The sequence below is a fragment of the Dunckerocampus dactyliophorus genome, chromosome 10 (genome assembly GCF_027744805.1).
Source record: "Dunckerocampus dactyliophorus isolate RoL2022-P2 chromosome 10, RoL_Ddac_1.1, whole genome shotgun sequence".
Taxonomy (NCBI): Eukaryota; Metazoa; Chordata; class Actinopteri; order Syngnathiformes; family Syngnathidae; genus Dunckerocampus; species Dunckerocampus dactyliophorus.
In genome coordinates this window covers 3,010,358-3,035,528 of record NC_072828.1, presented here as the reverse complement: position 1 = coordinate 3,035,528, position 25,171 = coordinate 3,010,358, and the positions used below count along the sequence as shown (strand labels likewise).

Genomic DNA, 25,171 nt, shown 5'->3' with positions numbered 1-25,171 from the left:
GGCACTCGATTTGTGGAGCGATATGGTACAGGGCAAACTGACTAGTTTGTTACGTGCACTCTTGTACGAAAACAAGGGCATAACTTTGCCAGATAACATCTTGATGATCCCCAAACATCTTGGGGATCAAAACTGAGACGAGCTTTAATGTTAATGAACTCTGCCATGCAGGCCGTTTGTGCCCTGTGTCTTTCTTATGGTGGAGTCATGAACACTGACCTTAACTGAGGAAAGTGAGGCCTGCAGTTCTTTGAATGTTGTCGTGGGGTCTTTTGTGACCTCTCGGATGAATTGTCGCTGCGCTCTTGGGGTCATTTGGTCATTTTAGTTGGCCGGCCGCTCCTAGGAAGGTTCACCACTGTTCCATGTTTTGTCCTTTTGTGGATAATGCCTCTCACTGTGGTTTGCTGGAGTCCCATAGCTTTAGAAATGGCTTTATAACCTTTTCCACACTGATATATCTCAATTCATCTCAGTTAAGTTATGTTTTCACTGGGGAGGCAATCACTTTTTCACACAGGGCCATGTAGCTATGGCTTTTTTTCTCCCTTAATAATAAAAAGTTTCATTTAAAAACTATATTTGGGTTCAGTTATGTTGTCATTGACTAATATTTACATTTGTTTGATGATCTGAAACATTTAAGTGTGACAAACATGCAGAAAAATAATATATATATGTATATTTATATATATATATATATATATATATATATGTATCTATATTTAATTAATTAATTTCTTGTTATTTTTGTATCATTATTCTTTCTTATTTTTCAATGACACCACCAAATCCTGTCCTGTTGTTAAGGGAGGCCCCCTGCCATGTAATGAAGAGCACACTAGTGTCATTTATTCTCTATGGCCCACCACTGTGGGGTCTTTAAGATGCTGTCAGGCCTCCCTTAAAGACGGCAAATTGTCTTTTGACGCCCGTAATTTAAATGCTGTAATACGCTTCTGTTATAGAAATAGATTTATATATATATATATATATATATATAATTTTTTTGATAGTGCAGTTTATTGCCCCTGAAATAATAGCAATGTCACAGTGAGTGTGATTGAATTTGGCTGAATGTAATGTGGCTCTGCGGCACACAAGGTCATAAACAAGCTATTTGGTGTCATTTAAAGACACCCCCCACCCGCCTACCCTAGCGCCCACCCGGTGCACGCGGCTTGCAGGGTGAGTCCATTAACTGCAAACCCTGCAGAGAAGAAAAAAGTCAGGACATATGTCAATGAAAAGTGCTGATGGTCCGCAAAGCAAAAGTACAGATAATCTTTCCTTTCTTGCAAAGCCCAGATGTGTTTGGCCTCATGTGGTCTGCCAGCCGTTACGACCCACCGCCACTTTCTCCGCCCTGCCGTAAGCTCAATAATGTAATCAGCGGCACAGTCGGCCTTCACTTTAGCAAGGTGATGTGTTCGTGTCTTTGCCGTGGTTTTTTCTGCCTTTAAGCGCCACTTAGCAGTACGACAGTTGCCATCTTTTGTCACCGCGGGATGGCAACTGTCAGCAAACTCCATTCTTAAATCGCATACCACGTGTACTACAATACTACACCACATGCACTACAATGATGCACCATACGGACTACAATAATACACCATATGGACTACAATACTACACCATATGGAATACAATAATACACCATACGGACTACAATACTACACCATATGGAATACAATAATAGACCACATGCACTACAATGATACACCATACGGACTACAATAATACACCATATGGACTACAATACTACACCATATGGAATACAATAATACACCATATCGACTACAATACAACACCATATGGAATACAATAATATACCACATGCACTACAATAATGCACTATACGGACTACAATAATACACCATGTGGACTACAATAATACACCATACGGACTACAGTAATACACCATAAGGAATACAATACTACACCATATGGAATACAATAATACACCACATGCACTACAATAATGCACCATACGGACTACAATAATACACCATGTGGACTACAATAATACACCATATGGACTACAATACTACACCATATGGAATACAATAATACACCATATGGACTACAATACTACACCATATGGAATACAATAATACACGACATGCACTACAGTAATACACCATATGGAATACAATACTACACCATATGGACTACAATAATACACCATATGGACTACAATACAACACCATATGGAATACAATAATACACCATACGGACTACAATACTACACCATATGGACTACAATAATGCACCATACGGACTACAATAATACACCATGTGGACTACAATAATACACCATATGGACTACAATACAACACCATATGGACTACAATACAACACCATATGGAATACAATAATACACCATACGGACTACAATACTACACCATATGGAATACAATAATACACCACATGCACTACAATAATGCACCATACGGACTACAATAATACACCATGTGGACTACAACAATACACCATATGGACTACAATACTTCACCATATGGAATACAATAATGCACCATATGGACTACAATAATACACCATACGGACTACAATAATACACCATATGGACTACAATACAACACCATATGGACAACAATAATACACCATACGGACTATAATAATACACCATATGGACTACAATACTACACCATATGGACTACAATACAACACCATATGGACTACAATAATACACCATATGGACTACAATAATACACCATACGGACTACAATAATACACCATATAGACTACAATACAACACCATATGGACAACAATAATACACCATACGGACTATAATAATACACCATATGGACTACAATACTACACCATATCGACTACAATACAACACCATATGGACTACAATAATACACCACATGCACTACAATAATACACCATACGGACTACAATAATACACCATATGGACTAGAATAATACACCACATGTACTACAATAATACACCATACGGACTACAATAATACACCACATGCACTACAGTAATACACCATATGGAATACAATACTACACCATATGGACTACAATAATACACCATATGGACTACAATACAACACCATATGGAATACAATAATACACCATACGGACTACAATACTACACCATATGGAATACAATAATACACCACATGCACTACAATAATGCACCATACGGACTACAATAATACACCATGTGGACTACAACAATACACCATATGGACTACAATACTTCACCATATGGAATACAATAATGCACCATATGGACTACAATAATACACCATACGGACTACAATAATACACCATATGGACTACAATACAACACCATATGGACAACAATAATACACCATACGGACTATAATAATACACCATATGGACTACAATACTACACCATATGGACTACAATACAACACCATATGGACTACAATAATACACCATATGGACTACAATAATACACGATACGGACTACAATAATACACCATATAGACTACAATACAACACCATATGGACAACAATAATACACCATACGGACTATAATAATACACCATATGGACTACAATACTACACCATATCGACTACAATACAACACCATATGGACTACAATAATACACCACATGCACTACAATAATACACCATACGGACTACAATAATACACCATATGGACTAGAATAATACACCACATGTACTACAATAATACACCATACGGACTACAATAATACACCATATGGACTACGATACTACACCATATGGAATACAAAATACACCATATGGACTACAATAATACACCATATGGACTACAATAATACACCATATGGACTACAATACTACACCATATGGACTACAATACTACACCATATGGAATACAATAATACACCATATGGACTACAATACAACACCATATGGACTACAATAATACACCATATGGACTACAATACTACACCATATGGAATACAATAATACACCATATGGACTACGATACTACACCATATGGAATACAAAATACACCATATGGACTACAATAATACACCATATGGAATACAATAATACACCATATGGACTACAATAATACACCATATGGACTACAATACTACACCATATGGAATACAATAATACACCATATGGACTACAATAATATTGTAGTCCATTTCACTTCTCATCCTTTCTTCCACCCCTCCACCTATCCTCCCTTCCATCCCTCCTTCCTGCAATTGTTCCTACCAGTCTTCATCCTCCCTTCCAGCCTTCCTTCGATCGTTCCTTCTTTCCTTTCCCTTCCTTCCTTCCATCCTTCCTTGATTTTTTCCTTCTCTCCTTCCACCCATCCTTCCTCACACCTTATCTTCCTTCCTTTCCTTTCTCCCATCCTTCCAACTATCCTTTTTCTTCTTCCCTTCCCTTCCATCCATTCTCCCATGCACATTCTCCCTTCCAGCTTTCCTCCTTCCTCCAATCCTTCCTCTCATCCTTCTCCATCCTTTCTCCCTTCCTTTTAACCATCCTTCCTTCCATCTTTCCTCCTTCCCTTTCCTTTCTCCCCTCCCTTGCTTCAATTTTTCCTCTCATCCTTTCTTAGATTCTTCCTTCCCTCCGTCCTCCCAACCTTACAGCATCCTTCCTTCCATCTTGCCTCCTTCCCTTTCCCTCGCCACATCCTTTCTTCCATCTTTCCTCTCATCCTCTCTCCCTTCTTCCATTCCTCCTTCCTTTCATCCTTCCAAATGTCCTTTTTTCCATGTTTTTCGTCCATTTCTTTCCCTTGCACCATCCTTTCTTTCACTCGTCCTCTCATCCTTCTTTTGACCTTTCCTCTCATCCTTCTCCATCCTTCCTTCCTTTTAACCATCCATGCTTCCGTCTGTTTTTCTTCCCTTTCTGTTCCCTTCCCTCCATTCTTCCTTAGATTCTTCCTCCTCGGGTTGTGATGTTGTGACTGTTGCGGGTTGTTATTGGGTTGCGTTGTTGTGTGTCGGTGGTCTTGTTGAAAGTGCAAAGTGTTGTTGTACTTCCTGTTTTCTCTTGAGACATTTCCCGCAGCACAAAGTTTCTTTCAGGCTGCGTCTTCTTGCCTTTCCACGAGCGCGGTGTGGGCGGAGCACGGAATAAATGTGGCCGTCAGCGTGGGCCGGGTGACAGGTGGGCGCCGTGTCGCTTCTGTCCCGGTGGACTTGACAGGCGTCTTCCTGCTGGAAGTGGAAGCGCTGCTTTCTGACTTGGTGAAAGTGCTGACGTCTTCATATCACAGCACTTTCATCTTACTTGAATCTCATTTTTCCTCTTCTCTCCTCGCTTCTTCTTCGACCTCCAGATGTATGTGATTGATGCCATATGACCTTCCGAGCTCCCCGGGTAGCCGCAGACCGCCACTGTGCCTGAATCATAGACATTAGCATTCTCCTTTACATCTTTCCTCCTTCCTTTTATCCACTTCTAACCTGTCTCCACTTCAGCAGCACAGCACTGTCCCGTCCTTTAACTTCCCTCTTTAACACGTGCAACTACTTCACACAAATATTATAACTAATAACACCATCATCCACATGAAATCACATTTGCAGGCAAGCAGAATGTAAGACGGTGCTGTAATCCCCTCCCATAATGCCGCTATACAGCCCATCACAGGTCTGAAGAAAGCCACTTCCGGAAAAGGCAACAGTAGCAAATACCGTATGAATCATTTGTGTTGACGGAAAAATACAATAATATCACAAAATAGCACAAGACTTTACTAACTAACTTTATTTGAGCTTCTTTCAAATACATAATGTTCATGTGGACAAAATCATTATTTTGCATTTTGTTATACATTTTTTTCAAGACCCAATGTTCATTTGTTAAAAATAGGTATATATTTTTTGGATTATTTTTTAAATATAAAAGTAGAATATAATATTTAATATCAAAATAATATAATAAGTACTGTACAACCTGTGTCATATTTGCACTTAATTTATTTATTGTTTTACATTTTCATGGGACAAAAAATACAAATGATATATATTTTTTACATTTCATTATACACAACTTCTTACTGTCAAGCATTGTTGTGGACAAAACAATGAAAAAGAAATATGTTTACATGTTATTGATCATTTACGTAAATACTGGATGGTCGTGTGGAGCAAAACTTATTTGAAAAAAACAAATAATTCCTCATGTCTTTTTAAAAATATGCAGTGTTAATGTGGACGCGCTGTTATTTTCCATATTAACTCTCTTTGCTGACCCGCTCAGATACATACCACTTGTGGACCCTTCCTGCCCGTCGTGGTATGAATATTTCATGTGCAGGATGGGTGAATTAAATATAGGATGTAGGTGGGGATGATTGGGCTGACGTTTATTAACTCTGACTGGAGGGACATGGGGGCGGGGGGTGGCGTTGAGAGGGTGATAAGGGCAATTTTAAAAAGGGAAGCAAGTGACGGCACGGGGGAGTGTTGGGATGGCACTGATGGTTAGATATGACACAGACGATTAAGGTGCTGCAGTGGACAGGGGAGCTGTGTGTGTGTGTGTGTGTGTGCGTGTGTGTGTGTGTGTGCGTGTGTGTATTGTAAATGTCTTTCTTAAATTTGTGCGGTTTCAAGTGATAAATGCAGGCAGCTAAAATATTCACCGCCCCTCTCAGTGTGATGCAAGGCAGTTGTTGACACTCAGCATTATTATCATTCTGTAGCTGTTCAGTGTTGGTAGGCTGTGGCGCAGGTGTACCTCATGTTGTGACACTGTTATTGATCAGATGCAACTGCATCCAAACACCTCAAATTTCATCCTCATGCTGTCAGGGAGAGTGACACAAACAACCAGAGGAGACGACAGAGCGTGCCGGAGGCCATGTCTGGAAATCTGATCCAGAGTGACGTCTTTGGAGAAAGGTGCGCCCACACACACACACACACACACACACGCACACACCCATGCATATACATATTTAAAGTACAGTATTCAATCTGAAATGTAAAAAACAATCTGGAATCTTGGAAACAGCAAAGCGGAGTTGACCTTGAACCTCCCCATCCTAAAATTGCTGATAGAGGAAATAGACTTGAAGCCGTGCGCGGGGGCCGGCTATGAAATGATAGATGGCGGCCAGTTTCCCAGATGGAATTGCTTGCTTGTTGTGGAGAATCACAAAGAGCGTGTTCTTTCCCCTTGCTCCTTCATCTGTGTACACTTCCATTCGTCTTTCCCTCAATATCCCCTCACTCGTTTGTCCGCTTTGCCACAATGTCACTTTCTCGGGGAGCTGATTGGAACGCTTTCGAACAGCAGTGGGACACTTTTTCTGCTTTCCAAGTCCCATTTATCAAACTGATGAGCGGGGAGTACATGTGTTCGCGACAAGGCAGCGCTCTTGACTCCGCAGTGGTGTAGAGTGGAACCGCGGAGGAAGAACTCTACCAGAATGCTCCCACTTGTTTGGATTTTGAATCTACTGTACCAATAGAAAATACTGGTATCGCTCCAACTGCCTCATAAGGAAGCATGTGGCCTTTCCGTTCCATATTTGGTTATTCAGCGACCCAGTAGCATCGACATAAGTGGTTGTCGACATAACGGAAACAAAAAATAGCCCCTGCTTGCACATTTTTGGGTGACTTTCGCCAGACATGTAAGGCGAATGAGCGGCCATGGGTGCTTTTTCTTAGTGGCTGTGGCAGAATCCAGGTTAAAACTGCCATGCTTTTGTTTTGAAGCTTACTTTGCACTCAACAGGACGTGTCTGTGTGCACATTTTAATGCTGCGTAACTAGACAGCAGATATGTAGTGGTTGACCGCGTATGTCGACGTGACTAGTGCTGCAGCTATCCAATATTTTAGTAATCAAGTGTTGATTAATGGAGTTATCGGAAAAAACATATTTTTGTTTGGTTAAAAAGCAATTATAAATACTCAAGAGAAATAAATCATTTTGCTAAATAATGAACACCTATTGGTTTAATTTTTAAGACAAGCAAGCGTTTTATTTCTCAAATTGACATTGTGCATAGGAACAAAGTGTATTTTCTTGGGCCTGATGGACTACATGATGGTGCTTTTGTAGCTGAACTCATCCATCCCAGACTAACTATTTACTGGAAAAGGAGAGCAATAATAAAGACTTTACTAAGACTAAATGACATGTAACATCATGCTGATGCTGTGCATTTATAAATCCTAAACTTAGACAGCCTGACTAGAAATAAGACAAATATTCTTGAAGTGTTCAAAGTGAAATGAAGACACCTTCTGTAGTGGAACACAGTACTCGCAAATAAGTGAGTGAGACACGCACTTCCTTGTTCCATTGCACAGCAGTGTCTGCTAGAAATGAGCAGCTACTGATTAGCGAGCTAAAATGTTTTTATTTTCCATCTTCTTAACTCGCAGTGCTGTGTTTTTGCAGATGAAATAAATCCTGTATGAAGTCACGTTGCAATCTGCAATACTGCCACACATTGGACAGTAGTCGTGATTAAGAGAAAGCTAGCCCTCCACACGGCTAACGTTATGTTAGTAAGGTACATTAACCTTAATCTCACGGATTTGCGCTACATTCATGTTACCTTGTCGCGGATGTTCCATCCGTTCGGGAGGAGATGATGCAACATATAAGATGTGCTGTTGTGGTACGTAAGTGCCGCGTTACAACGGACACACGTCACGGGGTTCAACTTGCTGTTTAGCCACATTTCCTTCTCTTTCGCTGCCTTGTCGCTTTCTCTCGCTTCTTCAAGCTTTCCGTGCCTTCAAACATCCGCTTCCTTCTTTGTCCTCTGCGTGGTGACATAAGCACATTGGTGATGTAAGCAATTCCTCAAGGCAGTTATTTTTTATAATCGAGGTACGCTAATTATTCGAAGAAATCGTTGCACCCCTAAACGTGAACTTAGGTTTTTAGTCATAAGAAGAACAGGGTGGACTGGGACTTGATGAGTTGGTCTACATAGACAGGTTGTCAACATAAACAGGATCAACTTAAGCAGATTCCGATTTACCAGCAAAGGAAACTGGACCGTGTGATTTAACGAAAATAAGATCGGGTCGCGGAGGCAGCGGGCCAAGCAGAGTAGCCCGGACTTCCCTCTCCCCGGCTACTGTGTTTAGATCCTCCCTGCGGATCCCGAGGCTTTCCCAAGCCAGTTGAGAGACACGGTCTCTCCAACGTGTCCTGGGTCTTCCCCGAGGCCTCCTACCAGTCGGAACCAGGGAGGTTCTACTCCGTGTTTCTCCAGGGTGACAGTGTTCCTCATTTTGGCCGCCTGTACCCGTGATCTTTCCTTTTGGTCACTACCCAAAGCTCATGAGGTGAGGTGATGTTAGGAACGGAGGTCGATCGGTAAATTGAGAGCTTTGTCATTTGACTCAACTCCCTCTTCACCACAAGGGACCAATGTAGACTCACTGGAGATGCCGCACCAATCCGCCTGTTAATCCCGCCTTCCATCCTTCCCGAGGTACTTAAACTCCTACACTTCGGGCAGAATCTCATCCCCGACAAAAACAAGATAACAGATGTAACAAAATATTATGTAAATAGCATTATTTAGCATGATTTATAAAATGATGTGACGGGTTGAAGTTGCTGTCCAGGGAGAAAATAATGCACTTGATTGAAAGGGTGGCCTATAAAGAGTTAATTCCCAGCGTGCTCCCTTTTCCGTGGTAACATTTGCTTTGAAAAGGTCAGCAGTCTTGAGTGCTTCCTCATTTGCATGCACACCGAAGGAACTCAGAACTCTTCTCCGGCCCTGGCTGGGCGGGTGTGTGTGTTTGTCTTTATGCACCCGGCATTGCACACAAATGCTCTCCTTCTCGCTGCTTGTCCAAGCGCGACCCGGGGCGGCGTGGAAGTCGACAATGGAGTTGTTTAATTGTCAAACTTTATCATCCTTATTGTCGCTACAGCCTGTCTGCCGGGCGAATTACGACGCGTGAGGAGATGTCTGGTCGTGAGCCAGTCAAGTGCAAAGAGACTCTAAAAATACCTGCAAGGCTGTGTGCTGTTTCTTCAGCTTGCATAATTTCACATATAAGAACCTATTGAGCTTTTTATTGAGCCACTTTTTTTGTTTTCAATATTTTTGCTTTCCGGAGCTCAAGGTGACCTACTTTACAACATGTTCAAGACAGGTGGCAGCTCCCTTTGGGGATATAACTCCTAACCCTCTAACCTTAACTCCCCAGTCCGTTAAGCTGTTAACCGTTTAACCCTAACCGTCTAACCCCAAACCCTCTAACCATCTAAACCAAATCCTAGTCGTCTAAGCCAGGGGTCAGCAACCTTCACCATCAAAAGAGCCATTTCGCCTGCTCTTCCAGCAATTCAACAAACAGAAGTGCACCAAATGTGTAGGCCTACTCTCAAACAATTGAAACACTTAACTCTGTAAGTCTTACTGACTGGTCCCCATATTTGTGTAAAATGAAACCAAAATGTAGCCAACTTTAAGATAAAAAGTCCATCAGAGTTCACATTTCTGCACATCAGTGTTGTTTGCTCAATACCGTTTATACCTTCGCTGAATTGTGATCAATAATAATTCTATTGGTCCTTGACTGTCTTTGCAAAGAGAGGCACTCTTTCATTTTCTAAATAATTTCCTGTTTATTTTTTTAATTCGGATAATGGATGCATTGATAGTTTTATGAACGATTATTTAATGTATTCTCCATCTGTGAATGGCTTCCCATCTCATATGCAGCCCGGTGTTGCCAACTTTAGCCATTTTCTCGCTAAATGTGGCCACTTTCCAAACCCTCTTGGTGACTTACTTTCTCAAAAGTGGCGGGCAACAAATGCAAAGGCTTTTCCTAACGTCCTTGGGACATTTTTCTGGTATTAGGAGACCTGAAAGTGAAAGCACATATTGTTCTGAGCGGTCAGCTGCCGTGGCACACTGTCTGCCTCTGCTGGCGTCACCACCTCAGTGATTAGCGTGTCACGAGTTCCGAGCACATAGCTGCAGTGCGCTTCTCATTATAAAACATATTGCTACGCTCCCATTTTACAACAATTACATTGTTTTATTTTACTGCGCAATAACTTGCTTCAGACTCAACTCAAAACACCCTCACCTTTTTTCTTTCTCGCCCATTGAGACTCACTGCATAAACGAGCCTACCTCCCCCTCTCTTGCTCATCCAATGAGCAGTCAGAATGCAGTCTAGCTAGCCCTAATCGTCTAACCCCTTACCCTCTAACCGTGTAATCCTAACCCCTTTAACTGTCTAACCCCTTACCCTTTAACACCCAAACCCTAACCCCTTACCCTCTAACTGTGTAACCCTAACCCCTTACCCTCTAACTGTCTAGCCTTAACGCTCTGTCTAACCCTAATTGTCTAACCCCATATCCTCTAACGTCTAATCATCTAATCCTTACCTCCTAACCGTCTAACCAGCTAACCCTTACCCTCTGACCGTCAAACCTTAATCGTCCAACCCCTTACCCTCTCACCGTATAACCGGCTAACCCTTACCCTTTTACCATCTAACCTTAATCATCTAGCCCCTTAATCTTTAAACATCTAACCCTAACTGTCAAACCTTAAACCCAACCCTCTAATCGTCTAACACTAATCACCCAACCCTTGACCCTAAAGTGCATGAATATTCACATGTAGAGAAAATAAATTGAATATCAATGACAGATGAGATTCATCAATGCATTGTAGACAATGTGATTTATATTTAATAGAGAGACATATATGGCATTTTTCACTGGCCTATATGGCAGTAATGATTGAGGATCATGAAGTCTGCCTAGCAACAAGTGTCTGGGAAGAATTATTATTATTTCAGTGGCGCACTTTCATATGAAATTACAAAGACTTTGTGTTTTCTGTGATATCTGTAACTGAATAAAAATAAGGAACACGCTCACGCTGCACTTTAGATTCCTTCACGGGTCTGATATTCAATACATTTCACCCAATAAGACCCGCAAGCCGTCTCAAAAGACGCTATAACATAACCTGAACCTAGAAAAAATATACCTTGCTTACTTCCTGGTTCACCACCTATCAGCAGCCACTGAAGGGCGGATTGTCAGCTTTAGCACGTCTGTAAGGACCCTTGCATGTGTAGGGACCAACACTGATAGATGGGGTGAACTGGGGCTTGTTGCTGTTGAGGCCAATGCCACACTGCAACAAACATAACATGCCACCTGTTGTCTTCTGTTTGTAGTCTTCTGTATTGCAACAGCAACGTAAGCATCTTCGTAACGGTGTCTTCCATCAGGGTATAAATAACAAATCAAAGCTGACTGCAGCAAGCCTGCTTGTGGTTTTCATTGCATGCATGAGCCAGATGGGGTCTTGCTTGGAGGATCCACCCAGGAAGCAGCACACATTTGGGGGAAGCTGTAGCAGAGTGGTTGGGAAGGCAGCCTGTGGTATTTCAATACCTCAGCTGGCAGGTGGTTTTTTGCGTTTCTGTCCAGCCTTCCTGAATGGCCTCACTGTGCTGTCATTGGCTGGATTTCCTTAGCCTTCTTCGGATGCCAGATGGTTTGTTCTAACAGAGCCCTTCTATTCCAGACGTCCTCCATAAAGGCTGTCGGCTAATTCATATAGCCTTGGGTGTCTAAAAATGTTATAGACATCTAGATAACATCTTCTTTCCTTGTCTCTTGTCTATTTTGAAACCATCAGAATTTTTTTCCCTTGACAGTTTCAAATTATGATTAAGGTTTCCATACCCAGGTTAGAATTACGGTTAGCTTTCACATTTTGCTTTGAAATTAAGGTTAGGGTTTAAAATTGGGAAATCGGGGTTTTGAGAGGGGTTTGGGGTTCGGGTTTCAGATTAGCATTTGAAATTAAGGTTAGGGTTTCACATTAGCCTTTGAAATTAGGGTCACAGTTTCACATTTTAATTTGAAATTAGGGTAACGGTTTGACATTGGAAAATTAGGGTTTGAAATTGGGATATGCGGTTAGTTTCAAATTAGGATTAGGGTTTCAAATTAGGGTTAAGGTTTCACATTAGCATTTGAAATTAAGGTTAGCATTTGAAATTGGGAAATTAGACTTTCAAATTGGGGTATGTGGTTAGTTTCAAATTAGGATTAGTGTTTCAAATTACGGTTAGGGTTTTACATGAACATTTGGAATTTGGAAAGTTAGGGTTTTAAATTTGGAAGTTTGGGTTTCAAATTAAGGTTAGGGTTTTTATTTTAGCCTTTGAAATTAGAATTAGGATATATACATGTAAATGTGTGTATGCATATATGTTGACATATACTTGTAGTATCTATGTATCTATAAAATATATGTGTAAGTACATACACTCACACAGTGTAAATATAAGGCAAAACGAAAGAAGATGAGATGCCAAGCAGCTCATTAGGAGCAATTAGTGATGGAGTGTTTTGCTCAAGGACACTTCAACACTGGATGCCACTCTTCTGTTTACAAGACTGAGGCTCCCTCACATCATAATATCCTTGAACGGGACCTTTTCACCTATTTTTGCCTTTTGCAGCTCCTTCTAGAAGGCCCTGACACACACCCACACACTCACGCACATGCAGGACCAGGCAGGTGCAACAGGCACCCTAGAGACAGCTCCAGATAGATGAAATTGACAAAGACAGACAGATGAGTTTGTGCCAAATAAAAGCAGTCCCACCGCCGTCCTACTAATCAATCACCATGGCAACACGTGCTCCGTCCATCCATCCACTTCAAACAACAATGCGGCTATCGTATGTCTTCAGTGATGAGAGAGCCGCTCTGTCATGAGAGAGGAGTGATTTTAGATTATTGATGAGCCTCCACTTTGTCCACCTTTCCATCACGCTTCGGGACCAATGAAGGTGGACAACAAGGCGTCCGGTGGCGCCGCGTAACCGTGCACTGACAAATGGGGGTTGATGTAATGCCATCCCGCCGAGCATAATCGCACATTCATTACGGTTAATGCAGCCATCATCAGCTTCCTAATGGAGTGTCATTACAAGGCATGTGTGCACAGATGGCTAACGTCACTGTCACTTATTACCTCCTGGAAAGAGCAATATGCTGCAACCACGACACCAACAAGACTTCATCTTGCTCCTATTTGCTAAATATACCAATAGAACCCTTTGCCAGTGCCTGGAGCTCGTCTATTGATTGTAGATGTAATAAGTCATCTCTACGGCGTGGATGGGAATTGGACAAACCATTTGGCCCCAGTCCAGCACGTCTGGAGAGATTTCTGCTACACTCACAGTGTAGCAGAAATCAGTTTTCGCTTGGCGTGGCTTACGGCCACATTGGTAGCCCATCTTCTTATGAGGGATTTTTATTAGGGATTGCCTGTTGTTCCCACGACCAATTCTGGTGCTTGTGTGTCTCACCCAACATTACAATAACATTACTGACACCTAGTGGCCAGTGTGCAATACTACATATCATCACAATGTCTTTGAATGCCTTATATTTCAGTAATAGGCCATATTCAACGACAAAACATGATTTTGCAATGTATTATTTATAATGTATATTATTTGTATCATTTTTATGCTAAAAAATGCTCGGCAAAAATTACTAGGGGTGTAAGGGTTCACATGAATGTATTGAACTGTTTCGGTTCTGCATGTTCGGTTCTGTCCACTACCGTTTCGGTTATATTTTTATGCTATTTTACCACCCTTTTTGGAGTCCCAAGAGGAAGTACTGGAGAGTGCTCCCTCAGGGGATTCCATTGTTCTGCTGGGGGACTTCAACGCTCACGTCGGCAGCGACAGTGAGACCTGTAGAGGCGTTATTGGAAGGAACGGCCCCCCCTGATCTGAACCAGAGCGGTGCTTTGTTATTGGACTTCTGTGCTTATCACAGATTGTCGATAACAAACACTATGGTCAAGCATAAGGGTGTCCACATGTGCACTTGGCACCAGCACACCCTAGGCTGCACTTCGATGATTGACTTTGTGGTCGCATCATCGGACTTGGGGCCATATGTTTTGGAAAGTCAGGTGAAGAGAGGGGTGTAACTGTCAACCAATTGGCACCTGGTGGTGAATTGGCTCTGATGGTGGGGGAGATGCTGGTCAGACCTGGCAGGCCCAATCGTATTGTGAGGGTCTGCTGGGAATGACTGTCAGGGTCCCCTGTCAGAAGGAGTTTCAACTCCCACCTCCGGGAGAGCTTTGACCATGTTCCGAGGGAGGTGGCGGACATTGAATCCGAATTGGCCATGTTCTGTGCCTCCATTGTCGAGGCGGCTGATTGGAGCTGTGGTCATAAGGTGGTCGGTGCCTGTCGTGGCAGTAATTTCCAGAACCATTTGGTGGACACCAGTGGTGAGGGATGCCGTCAAGCCTGAAGAAGGAGTCCTATCGGGCCTTTTTGGCCAAGCGGTCTGCGGCTCTGACAGTCGCTAAGGCAAAAACTCGGAAATAGGAGGAGTTTGGGGAAGCCATGGAGAACGACTTCCGGATGGCTTCGAAGAGATTCTGGACCACCATCCGACGTCTCAGGAGGGGTACACAGTCAACACCGTTTATGGTGGGGATGGTGTGCTGCTGACCTTGACTCGAGATGTTGTGGATCGGTGGAAAGAATACTTCAAAGACCTCCTCAATCCCACCAACATGTCTTCCTGTGAGGAAGCAGACATGGGACTCCACGGTGGGCTCTCCAATTTCTGGGGCTGAGGTTGTAAAAAAAACCTCCTTGGTGGCAGGGACCCTGGGGTCGATAAAAGTTCCTTAAGGCCCTGGAGCATCCAGCGTGGGCGTGTCTTGGTTGACACTACTCTGCAGCATTGCATGGACATCGAGGGCAGTACCTCTGGATTGGCAGACCGGGGTGGTGGTTCCCCTTTTTAAGAAGGGGGACTGGAGGGTGTGTTCCAACTATCGTGGAATCACACGCCTCAGCCTCCATGGTAAGGTCTATTCAGGGGTTCTGGAGAGGATCTCTGTTTGGCGCATAAGCACGTACAACAATCAGGACCCGTCCCCTCACCCGAAGGCGAAGGGAAACTACCCTCTCTTTCACCGGGTTAAACTCCAACATACAGGCCTGAGCCATGGGGTAACAAGAATTGCCACCCCTGCCCGGTGCCAGAGTCAAGTAAAGACCAACCCCTCTCAAGAAGACTGGTTCCAGAGCCCTTGCTGTGCATTGAGGTGAGTCCGACTATATCTAACCGGAATTTCTCCACCTCACACACCCGCTCAGGCTCCTTCCCCACCAGAGAGGTGACATTCCACGTGCCAAGAGCTAGCTTCTGCAACCGAGGATCGGATCGTCAAGGCCCCCACCTTTGGCCGCCACCCAGCTCACTCTGCACACGACCCCTCCCACGAGTGGTGAGCTCATGGGATGGGGGACCTATGTTACTTCTTTGGGCTGTGCCCGGCCGTACCCCATGGGTGCAGGCCTGGCCACCAGACACTCGCCATCGTGCCCCACCTCCAGGACTGGGTCCAGAGGGGGGCCCCGGTGACCCGTGTCCAGGCGAGGGAAATCTTGGTCCAAAGTTGTGTCTCTTCATTGGGGTTTGTTGAGCCACTCTTTGTCTGGTCCTTCCCCTAGGGCCTGTTTGTCAGGGTGACCCTACCAGGGGCTCCTAGGATCATTGGGACACGCAAACTCCTTCACCACGATAAGGTGGTGGCTCAGGAAGGAGATGTTATTTATTATATTATTTTATTTTTATAATATTTATGCATGAAAATGCTGAATTTTGGCAAAACATATGTACAATTTGCTTAAATATGCATATTTTTTTACTAATAATAGTCCGTATTCTTTCATGAAACAGTAATGATAGATTTGCGAATATATTTTGGAAATTTAGAGAGAAGGTGCGAAATGGATGCGTGAAATGGCGAGGGAGGGGCTACTGTATGGGGTATTGGTAAGAAAGACAATATGGAGCATCACCTGGAAGAGAGTTTCCCTCACTGGATGCAACTTTGTCTTTTAGGCGTCTGCCGTGACTTCCATCGCCGGGCCTGGGAGGACACGCGTGGTCGACATCATGTCTGCGGAGGACGTCACCTTTTATGAATGACAACTTCGCACATCTGACTGACTCACACGTGTCTTTTTCTACCTCTCGCTGCTTCTCCATTAGTCTTTCTATAGGGAGGGGGGGCGGCGGCGGCGCTCATCCCAAAGGGAAATGGTGAGAAGAACTTGTGTGGACACTTGATGCCTGTGACCCACTTACCAGTCGGTACTCTCTGAGACGCAGGGAGAACTTTGTCCCAATCTATTTCATCCACTGTGTGTGCATCACATACGCTAATCGCTCACAGAACCTGTAAAAATATCATCGCTTGAGGGTGATCGGCTTTGCAGTTCCCCTGAAAAATAGACCATATGCTCAGATTGGGCTGACCTACATGTGAACACAGAGGCGTACCCAAATAGCTTGATGAACACCTTCCCTTCCTTCTCCTCACCTCCCCCAAACACGCCAACCATCCAGTCGGTGTGCAAACCCTGCCTCCGGGCCCCTTGGAGGATGAGCGATGGGCCCACGCTGGACTACGAGTTGCTGCTGTCCCCCGCCGGCTCCTCCTTCCTCCCTGGCGGTGCTGGCGGCGGTGGCAGCAGCAGCAACCCGCCTCTGGCCTTGGTCGGGGTGGACACTGAGCAGCGCACCGCCTTGGCCTTTGTGGGCCTCCTTATGCTCTTCCTGGTCTTCCTGCTGGTCAGGTGCTTCAGGATCCTGCTGGACCCCTACAGTCGCATGCCCGCATCATCCTGGACTGACCACAAGGAGGGGCTGGAGAGGGGGCAGTTTGATTACGCCCTGGTGTGAAGGCAGGGGCGCGGGGTTGAAGAAGGGTAACTTTGCACACTGACACAATCTTTCACAATTCAAATGGGGACGATGATTTTTTTTGGTAAATGTTGCTTTTTAAGGCTTCATTGCGCCACAGCGTGGTCACTATCATCCCGTTTTAGCTTCGAGGCTGAGAACTTGCATTTCTTTAGAAAAAACGCTAGGGGGCAGAGTGAGGCTCTCGTTGACTAGCTATTTAGCTTCCTGTGTAGTAGCCACATCCGCATCAACACACACTTTCGGGAGGTGATGTGCTAAAAAAAAAAAAGTCAACCAATCACAGCTCTGCGCTTGGTGTCGCTCACACCGTTGCCGTAGCGCTGTAGCGTGATGAAGCCTTTAGTGCAGGGGTGTCCAAAGGGTTTTCCATGAATGAACTGAAAGGATGAAACTTTGCCACTTTCATATTTTGTCAGATTATTAATATCAACTTTGCTCTTTTTTCCCCCATTTTTGCTGTTTTTTTAAAACACATTTCGAAATATTGCATCTTTCTGCTTAAAAAAATCTTTGTAAAATTTCCTCTGGTAATATTATGACTTTATTCCCATAATATTATAACTTTTTTACCAACCTAATTTTCTAAAAAATTCAACTCTATTTTGTTTTGTTTGCTTCCCATAATACTATCACATCAAAACTAATAAAAATAGGAATAAGCAAAACTAATAATAATAATAATAATAATACATTTTTCCTGTTAATATTCCAAGTTTATTCTCATAACTTTTTTCTCATCAGAATACAACATTTTTGTCTTCATATTTTGACTTTATTCTCGTAAAATTACAGCTGTTTTTTTTTTTTTTTACCATTTCTGCTGTTGTTTTTTTTTTAGTCCTCTATTTCAACAAGATGTTTTTCCTGTAATTATGACTTTATTCCCATAATATTTTGACTTATTGTCGTAACATGACCTCATTTTCAAAAAATTCCAACTTTATTCATTGTTTGACTTGTTTCTCATATTACGACTTCAAAAAAAACCTCTAAAAAAAGGCATTATTTATATTACAGGTTTATTCTCATAAAATTACATTTTTGTCTTAATATTTTGCCTTTATTCTCTTACAATTACAGTCGTTTTTCCATTTCTGCTGTTCTTCTTGTAATTATGACTTTATTCCCACAATATTTTGACTTTATTATTGTAACATGACTTTTTCAGCAACCTAATTTGGCCAAAATGGCAACTTCATTTTGTTTTGTTTGTTTCTCATAATATTACAACTTAATTTTTTCTTTAATATTTTAACTCTGTTCTACAAAAACAACATTATTTTTCTTCATAATATTACAGGTTTGTTTTTGTGAAATTTCTCGGAAAATGCATTTTTGTTGGTGTTTTTTTTCAACTATTTCAACTTTCTTCTTGTAAATGTTTTTATCATAATTAGGACTTTATTCTCATAATATTTAGACTTTAATAGTTTTTTTCCAACCTAATTTTCCAGAAATTATGTTATTTGTTGTCAAATAACGACTTTCTTTAATATTTCAGCTTTGTGCTGCTAAAATTACATTATTTTTCCTTAGAATATTACGTTATTCTCATAAATTACGAGTTTTTGCAGTTTTTCTAGTAAAATCACTGCTGATTTTTCAGTTTTTGCTGTTGTTTTTTTTTTTTTTTACTTTTCTCGTTAAATATGTTTTTAGAATGTGCGGTGGGCCACAAATGGCCTCTGGGCTGCACTTTGGACACCCCTGCTTTAGTGTAACTATGAGCCGCAAACCACAAAGAGTCTGTACAGACCAGCAGGACCACAAAAAGCCAAAATAACAAAGCTGCCTTAATCTGACGTGCTGTTTTCGGGGGTTTTGGGACCCCCAAAAGGGGGAAATACTGTACGAGGTGGACGTCACACAGCACATGATCACATGATCACTCCCGCAGCATTCATCACACGCATAGATTTAAAGGCAGCGCTTTTCAAAGTGTGGGATACCGACCTCCCCTGCTCAGTTTACATGTCAAAATAATCCTGATAAATCATTTTTCTATATTTGAGGCACAGGTAAGCTCGAGCCTACCTCATCTGACTTTGGGCGAGATGAGGGAAACACCTTGGATTGTTTTTTGAACAAATCACCCATCGTGTGGCCTGACACCAACATGCAGTAGAACCTCCAAAGTCCAACACCAGTAGGAATCCATCTGTTCACCAGCATGAAAACCTGATGAATCACAGAAGGAGATGTTTTCAAACACGCATGAAGACAAGTTAACCGCATCACAATATCATGTCATAGGCCACAATCAATTCAATCTCTGGTTCTATGGTTATCGTTACACTTTTTCTCCATGCCCTCAATGGCACCCTGCTGTCGTGGCGAGAGCCATAGAAAAATGAACAAAGTTCATCCGGAGTTCATGTTTTCAATGTGCGCAGAAGTCAAATGATTGCTCATTGTCCAGTTTATAAATACTGAATAATTGTACAGAAATATTACTGCTCGTGCTTTTAGTGGACACATCTTTAATGCACACAATGGGTTCCGCAATGTGGAACTACAGTACAATGAATTCAATTTGCTGATACCATGTACTTATTTCTTAAATAATCTTTTTCTTTTCCTAACATTATGACTTTATTCCCATAATATTCAAACTTTCCACCCAACCTAAGTACAACATTATTTTGTTTTTTTTGTTTTTCATAATATTACAACTTAAAAACATGTCTTTCTTTAATATTTCAACTTTATGCTTCTAAAATGACTTCATTTTTCTTCATAACGTTGTTCTCGTAAAATTACGACTTTTCCTTATTTGAGTGCACCTTTTTTTTCTTAATATTTTGACTTTATTTTTGTAAAATTGGACACCCCTGCCGTATACAAACTACATTTGATTAAATTAGCTGTTACCGTGTATTTATTTCTTAAATCACTTTTAACATTTTTCTTTTTGCAATATTATGGCTTTATTCCCATAATATTTTGACTTCATTGTCAATATTTTACGTTTTTCCCCCAATCGAACTATTCCTAAGTTTATTCTTGTAATACTTTTTTTTTCTTGTTAGAATATGACTTTTTTCTCTTAATATTTTGACTTTATTCTGGTAAAATTACAGCTGTTTTTTTCATTTCCGCTTTTTATTTTTAATATATATCTGAACCTTCTTCTTGTACATTTTCCTCGTAATAGTTACTTTATTGACATAATAGTTTGCCATTATTCTCATAACATTACAACTAGGGATGTCCGATTTTTTGGCTTTGTTGCCGATATCTGTCGCTTTCTTCCGGGAATTGTAACATTCCTACTCGTGAGGATAAGCAACATTGAAATGGATGGAATGGAAGGAGCGAGCTAGCTTGCTGTTAGCCACCCACGGTTGAGAGGCGGTTTGATGAGGTCATCATTTGAGCCCATTGGCCGAGATACAGCATTATGTTTATTATCGGCTTTCTCTATAGAGAAAAATCACGATACTGACATTGACCAATATCACATTTTTATGCCAATATTGGTAGGCCGATATTATCGGACATCCCTAATTAAACCTTTTTCTGCAAACAAATTAAAAAACGTTTTGTTTTTTTCCATAATATTAAAACTTTTTTAAAAAAGCATCTTTCTTTAATATTTAAACTTTTTGCAACTAAAATGACGTTATTTTTCTTCATAATATTTTTTGACATTATTCTTGTAAAACTGTTTATGATTTTTCCATTTTTGTTGCTGTGTTTTTCGTTTTTTTCCTGTTAAATCAACTGGCCGCAAATGGTCCCCGGGGCCGCAGTTTGATACACCAGATGTAGCAGAACTTAAATTCTTTTCAAGGTACTGCCCCCACCCCCCGTATTCTTGTGCTCCACACTTTGAAAAGTGCTGATAAAGTTTACATTTGAAGACCATCAACAACACCAGAGCGCTAACTAACTAGCGCTAACACATGCAGGCGAGTTTACACGTAAGCAGAAGCCCCTTTAAGTAATCGAGGCCCGTTCGGAAGCATCCAAGATGAATGTGCTAATCAAGGATTGCGTTTGCTCATGTGTTTTTTTTGCGGATCCTTGAGTGGCACGGCAACTTCTGATGCTTTTTGAGGCCACAGCAGGTAGTTTGTGTCTCCTTGTGTTCTGTCTTTACGTATCTATAACTTGAGAAGCCATATTGACCCTATGTGTATACAATATGAATATATATACAGTATATACTAGATGTAATCTGCTACTACTGCTAGTGTAGTTTTTGGAATTGTTTTGCCTGCCACGTGTGGTGATCAAGCAAACGCAAGCGTTGGGCAGGAAATATTGCTTTATTTTTCTATTCCTGACTCAAGTTTGGGAGTCTCCCTTTTGCTATCTTCCTGCTGTCAAACTTTACCAGGCGGATTTTTGGAAGAAGTCACGCAGTTCTTTGTCTTGGAGGGAAGAAAAGCTGATTGCTTGGATTTGTCTTTCTAATTTCTAACGCTGTCTTTTTCAGACTTTTTGGCTTTGGTTTTGATACACTGGGTGGCTGGAAAATAAAAGAATACTGTATACATGTCCTCTTTGGTTGTGGTGTTCTTTTTAACGCACAACACCTATACAGTACATGTACTGTATGTGTCTGTTTATATATGGAATACAAGTATGCATGCATCGACATATACAGCGGTCTGAAAAAGTGTTTGCCCCCTTCCCGATTCCTTATTTTTTTGCATGTCTGTCATGCTTAAAGGTTTCAGGTCATCAATCAAATGTCAATATTAGTCAATGACAACACAACTCAACACAAAATGCAGTTTTTTTAAATGAAACTTTTTATGATTAAGGGAGAAAAACAATCCAAAGCTACATGGCCCTGTGTGAAAAAGTGATGGCCCCCTAAAGCTAATAAGTGGTTGGCCCCCCTTAGCAGCAACAACTGCAATCAAGCGTTTGTGATAACTTGCAATGAGTCTCTTCCAGCACTGGGGAGGAATTTTGCACAATTGTTGTCATTCAGCCACATTGGAGGCTTTTCCTTTTTAAGGTCATGCCACAGCATCTCAATAGGATTCAGGTCAGGACTTGGACTAGACCACTCCAAAGTCTTCATCCATTCAGAGGTGGACTTGCTGGTGTGTTTTGGATCATTGTCCTGCTGCAGAACCCAAGTTGCTTTCAGCTTGAGGTCACCAACATTCTCCTTCAGCACAATTCATGCTTCCATTTATCACAGCAAGTCTTCCAGGTCCTGAAGACCATCACACTACCACCACCATGTTTTACTGTTGCTATCATGTTCTTTTTCTGAAATGTGGCGTTACTTTTACGCCAGATGTAATGGGTCACACACCTTCCAAAAAGTCACAGAGTATTTTCCCAAAGGTCTTGGGGATCATCAAGATGTTTTCTGGCAAAATTGAGACGAGCCTTAATGTTGTTTTTGTTCAGCAGTGGTTTTGGTCTTGGAACTCTGCCATGCAGGCCGTTTTTGCCCAGTGTCTTTCTTATGGTGGAGTCATGAACACTGACCTTAACTGAGGCAAGTGAGGCTTCTTTGGATGTTGTTGTGGGGTCTTTTGTGACTTCTTGGATGAGCTGTCGCTGCGCCCTTGGGGTCATTTTGGTTGGTAAGGTTATAAATGGCTTTGTAACCTTTTCCAGACTGATAGAGCTCAGTTTTTCACACAGGGCCATGTAGGTTTGGAATTTTTGTCTCTCTTAATAATAAAAAAAGTTTCATTTAAAGTGCATTTTGTGTTCAGTTGTGTTGTCATTGACTAATATTTAAATTTGTTTGACAATCGGAAACATGTGACACAAGTGTGACAAACATGCAAAAAAAAAAATAAGGAAGGGGGCAAACACTCTTTCAAATCACCGTACATATACACATATGTACACAGATGCATATGTAAATTCAAACCAACATTTCATATTTTGCGTTCTGCTAAAAACAAATGCACCAAATGAAATAGCTCCTCCTACTGGTGGATAATATTTTACATTTTCCATTCCCGAAATGAAATTATGAGATAAGAAAGTCATAATCATGAGGTACATGTTTATAAAGTCGAAGTTTTGAGATACAAATTGCACGGTTGGTATCTCATTTTCTCACTAACCCTAACCCTAACTATTATAATATCCCACAGTATTTGCATGTCACGTGCGAGCGGCGACTTTCTTTTCGTTGTCCAACGCTGCACAGATAGACTACTATACTGTATTTTTACCCTTTTTCTTTCACCTCATATTTGGTTCCAAATGCTGATACTATGTTGGAATGCATAAAGGTAAGATTTGATGACCTTATTAAGTGCTAATGTGTTTTATTTGATTGGTGCAGCTCTCTGAAAAACAAAGTCCAGGCTGGTACTGGTGGATGGCGGCTTTGTATTAATTTCGTGCTTTCAGTTTGATGTTGTTTTACACAATACGTAATAAATAAGATAAATTAGATCGCTGTAATTTACATATTTTTTGCTGATGTGTTGAACATTTTTCCCGGTGACTCGCTATTTACATCCATTCCCGTCTTCAGTCATGCTAAGCTACAGAGCATGCGCGACAATCATTTAGTTGGAAATTTAAAGTTTCAAGGAAAATTGCACCCATCCATCCATTTTCTACGCCTCTTGTCCTAACTGGAGTTGCGGGGAAGGAAAACTGCACTTTTTGGGTAATTTTGCCCATCACCCACAATGTGAACGCACGTCTTTGTCTTTTCTGTGCGTTCTAACGAAATAAACAGCTAAAAAGAGGCAAAGAAGCATTAGCGGAACTTCCTTCCTGGGCGCATTGATGTCACATAGCAACATAGAAAGGAACACTTCACCTAGCGTTAACTTGTTCAAACTCAAAAACAAATATGTAGCCTCCAATATGTAGCGTTACCTTTCGCTAGTGGCCTGAGACATTGTGAGCGAGTGTGTGGTGAAGCTAGTCGCTACCCGGCTAGTCGCTACCCGGTGTGGTGTGTGGCGAGGTGTCACTACACCAGTAACGTAATTCTTGGGCCTAACAATGTTAATAACAATAATAATAACAATGTCGCTGTAGCTAGGTTAATATGCAGGCCACAATATGGAAATGGTGCATTGTTGCCGCTTTTTAAAGGCTTTCTCAGAAGGCTTTACAGGCGGAATAGGTGTGTCCCATTATGTGCATTTTTAGCTGCTTCGTTTGAACAGTTCTCAAAGGCTGTGAAAAACAGCACGTTAATGGCGGCAACTAATTTATTTCATTAATTACGTTTTAAAAAATGGTGTAATTAAACCATACTGGCAAGCCACGCCTCTTTTATGACGACACGGTGTAACTCCTAACCCTAACCCTTTTATAAATGTATTCTGACCTGAACACACCGACAGCAGTGTAGTTCCAACCACATAAAGGTATCTCCAGCTCACAAATACGTCTGTAGTTCGTTCAGTCTCGGAACGACACTTCCTTATTGTCACT

The 25,171-nt window shown here is 41.6% G+C and overlaps 1 protein-coding gene and 1 long non-coding RNA gene across 6 annotated transcripts in view; one reads left to right on the top strand and one right to left on the bottom strand.

Annotated features, from left to right (window-relative positions):
• LOC129188873 (cortexin-1-like) overlaps positions 1-22,274 on the top strand; it is a 27,948-nt gene extending 5,674 nt beyond the window's left edge. Inside the window, exons 2-4 of one of the 5 annotated variants that reach the window (XM_054789983.1) lie at positions 6,790-6,879; positions 16,004-16,112; positions 16,916-17,368. In XM_054789983.1, coding sequence (XP_054645958.1) covers positions 6,790-6,879; positions 16,004-16,112; positions 16,916-17,002 — 286 coding nt within the window. In that variant the 3' untranslated portion in view covers positions 17,003-17,368. Of the gene's footprint in view, positions 1-6,367; positions 6,880-16,003; positions 16,113-16,164; positions 16,296-16,915 lie in introns of those variants that run through there. The other 4 variants (XM_054789981.1, XM_054789979.1, XM_054789980.1 and 1 more) reach the window with 4 other exon arrangements.
• LOC129188874 (uncharacterized) lies at positions 16,611-25,171 on the bottom strand. Its single transcript, XR_008572709.1, has 3 exons — positions 25,065-25,171; positions 19,817-19,960; positions 16,611-17,722 (listed from the first exon to the last, which is right to left on the bottom strand). It is a non-coding gene; the product is annotated as an uncharacterized LOC129188874 (long non-coding RNA).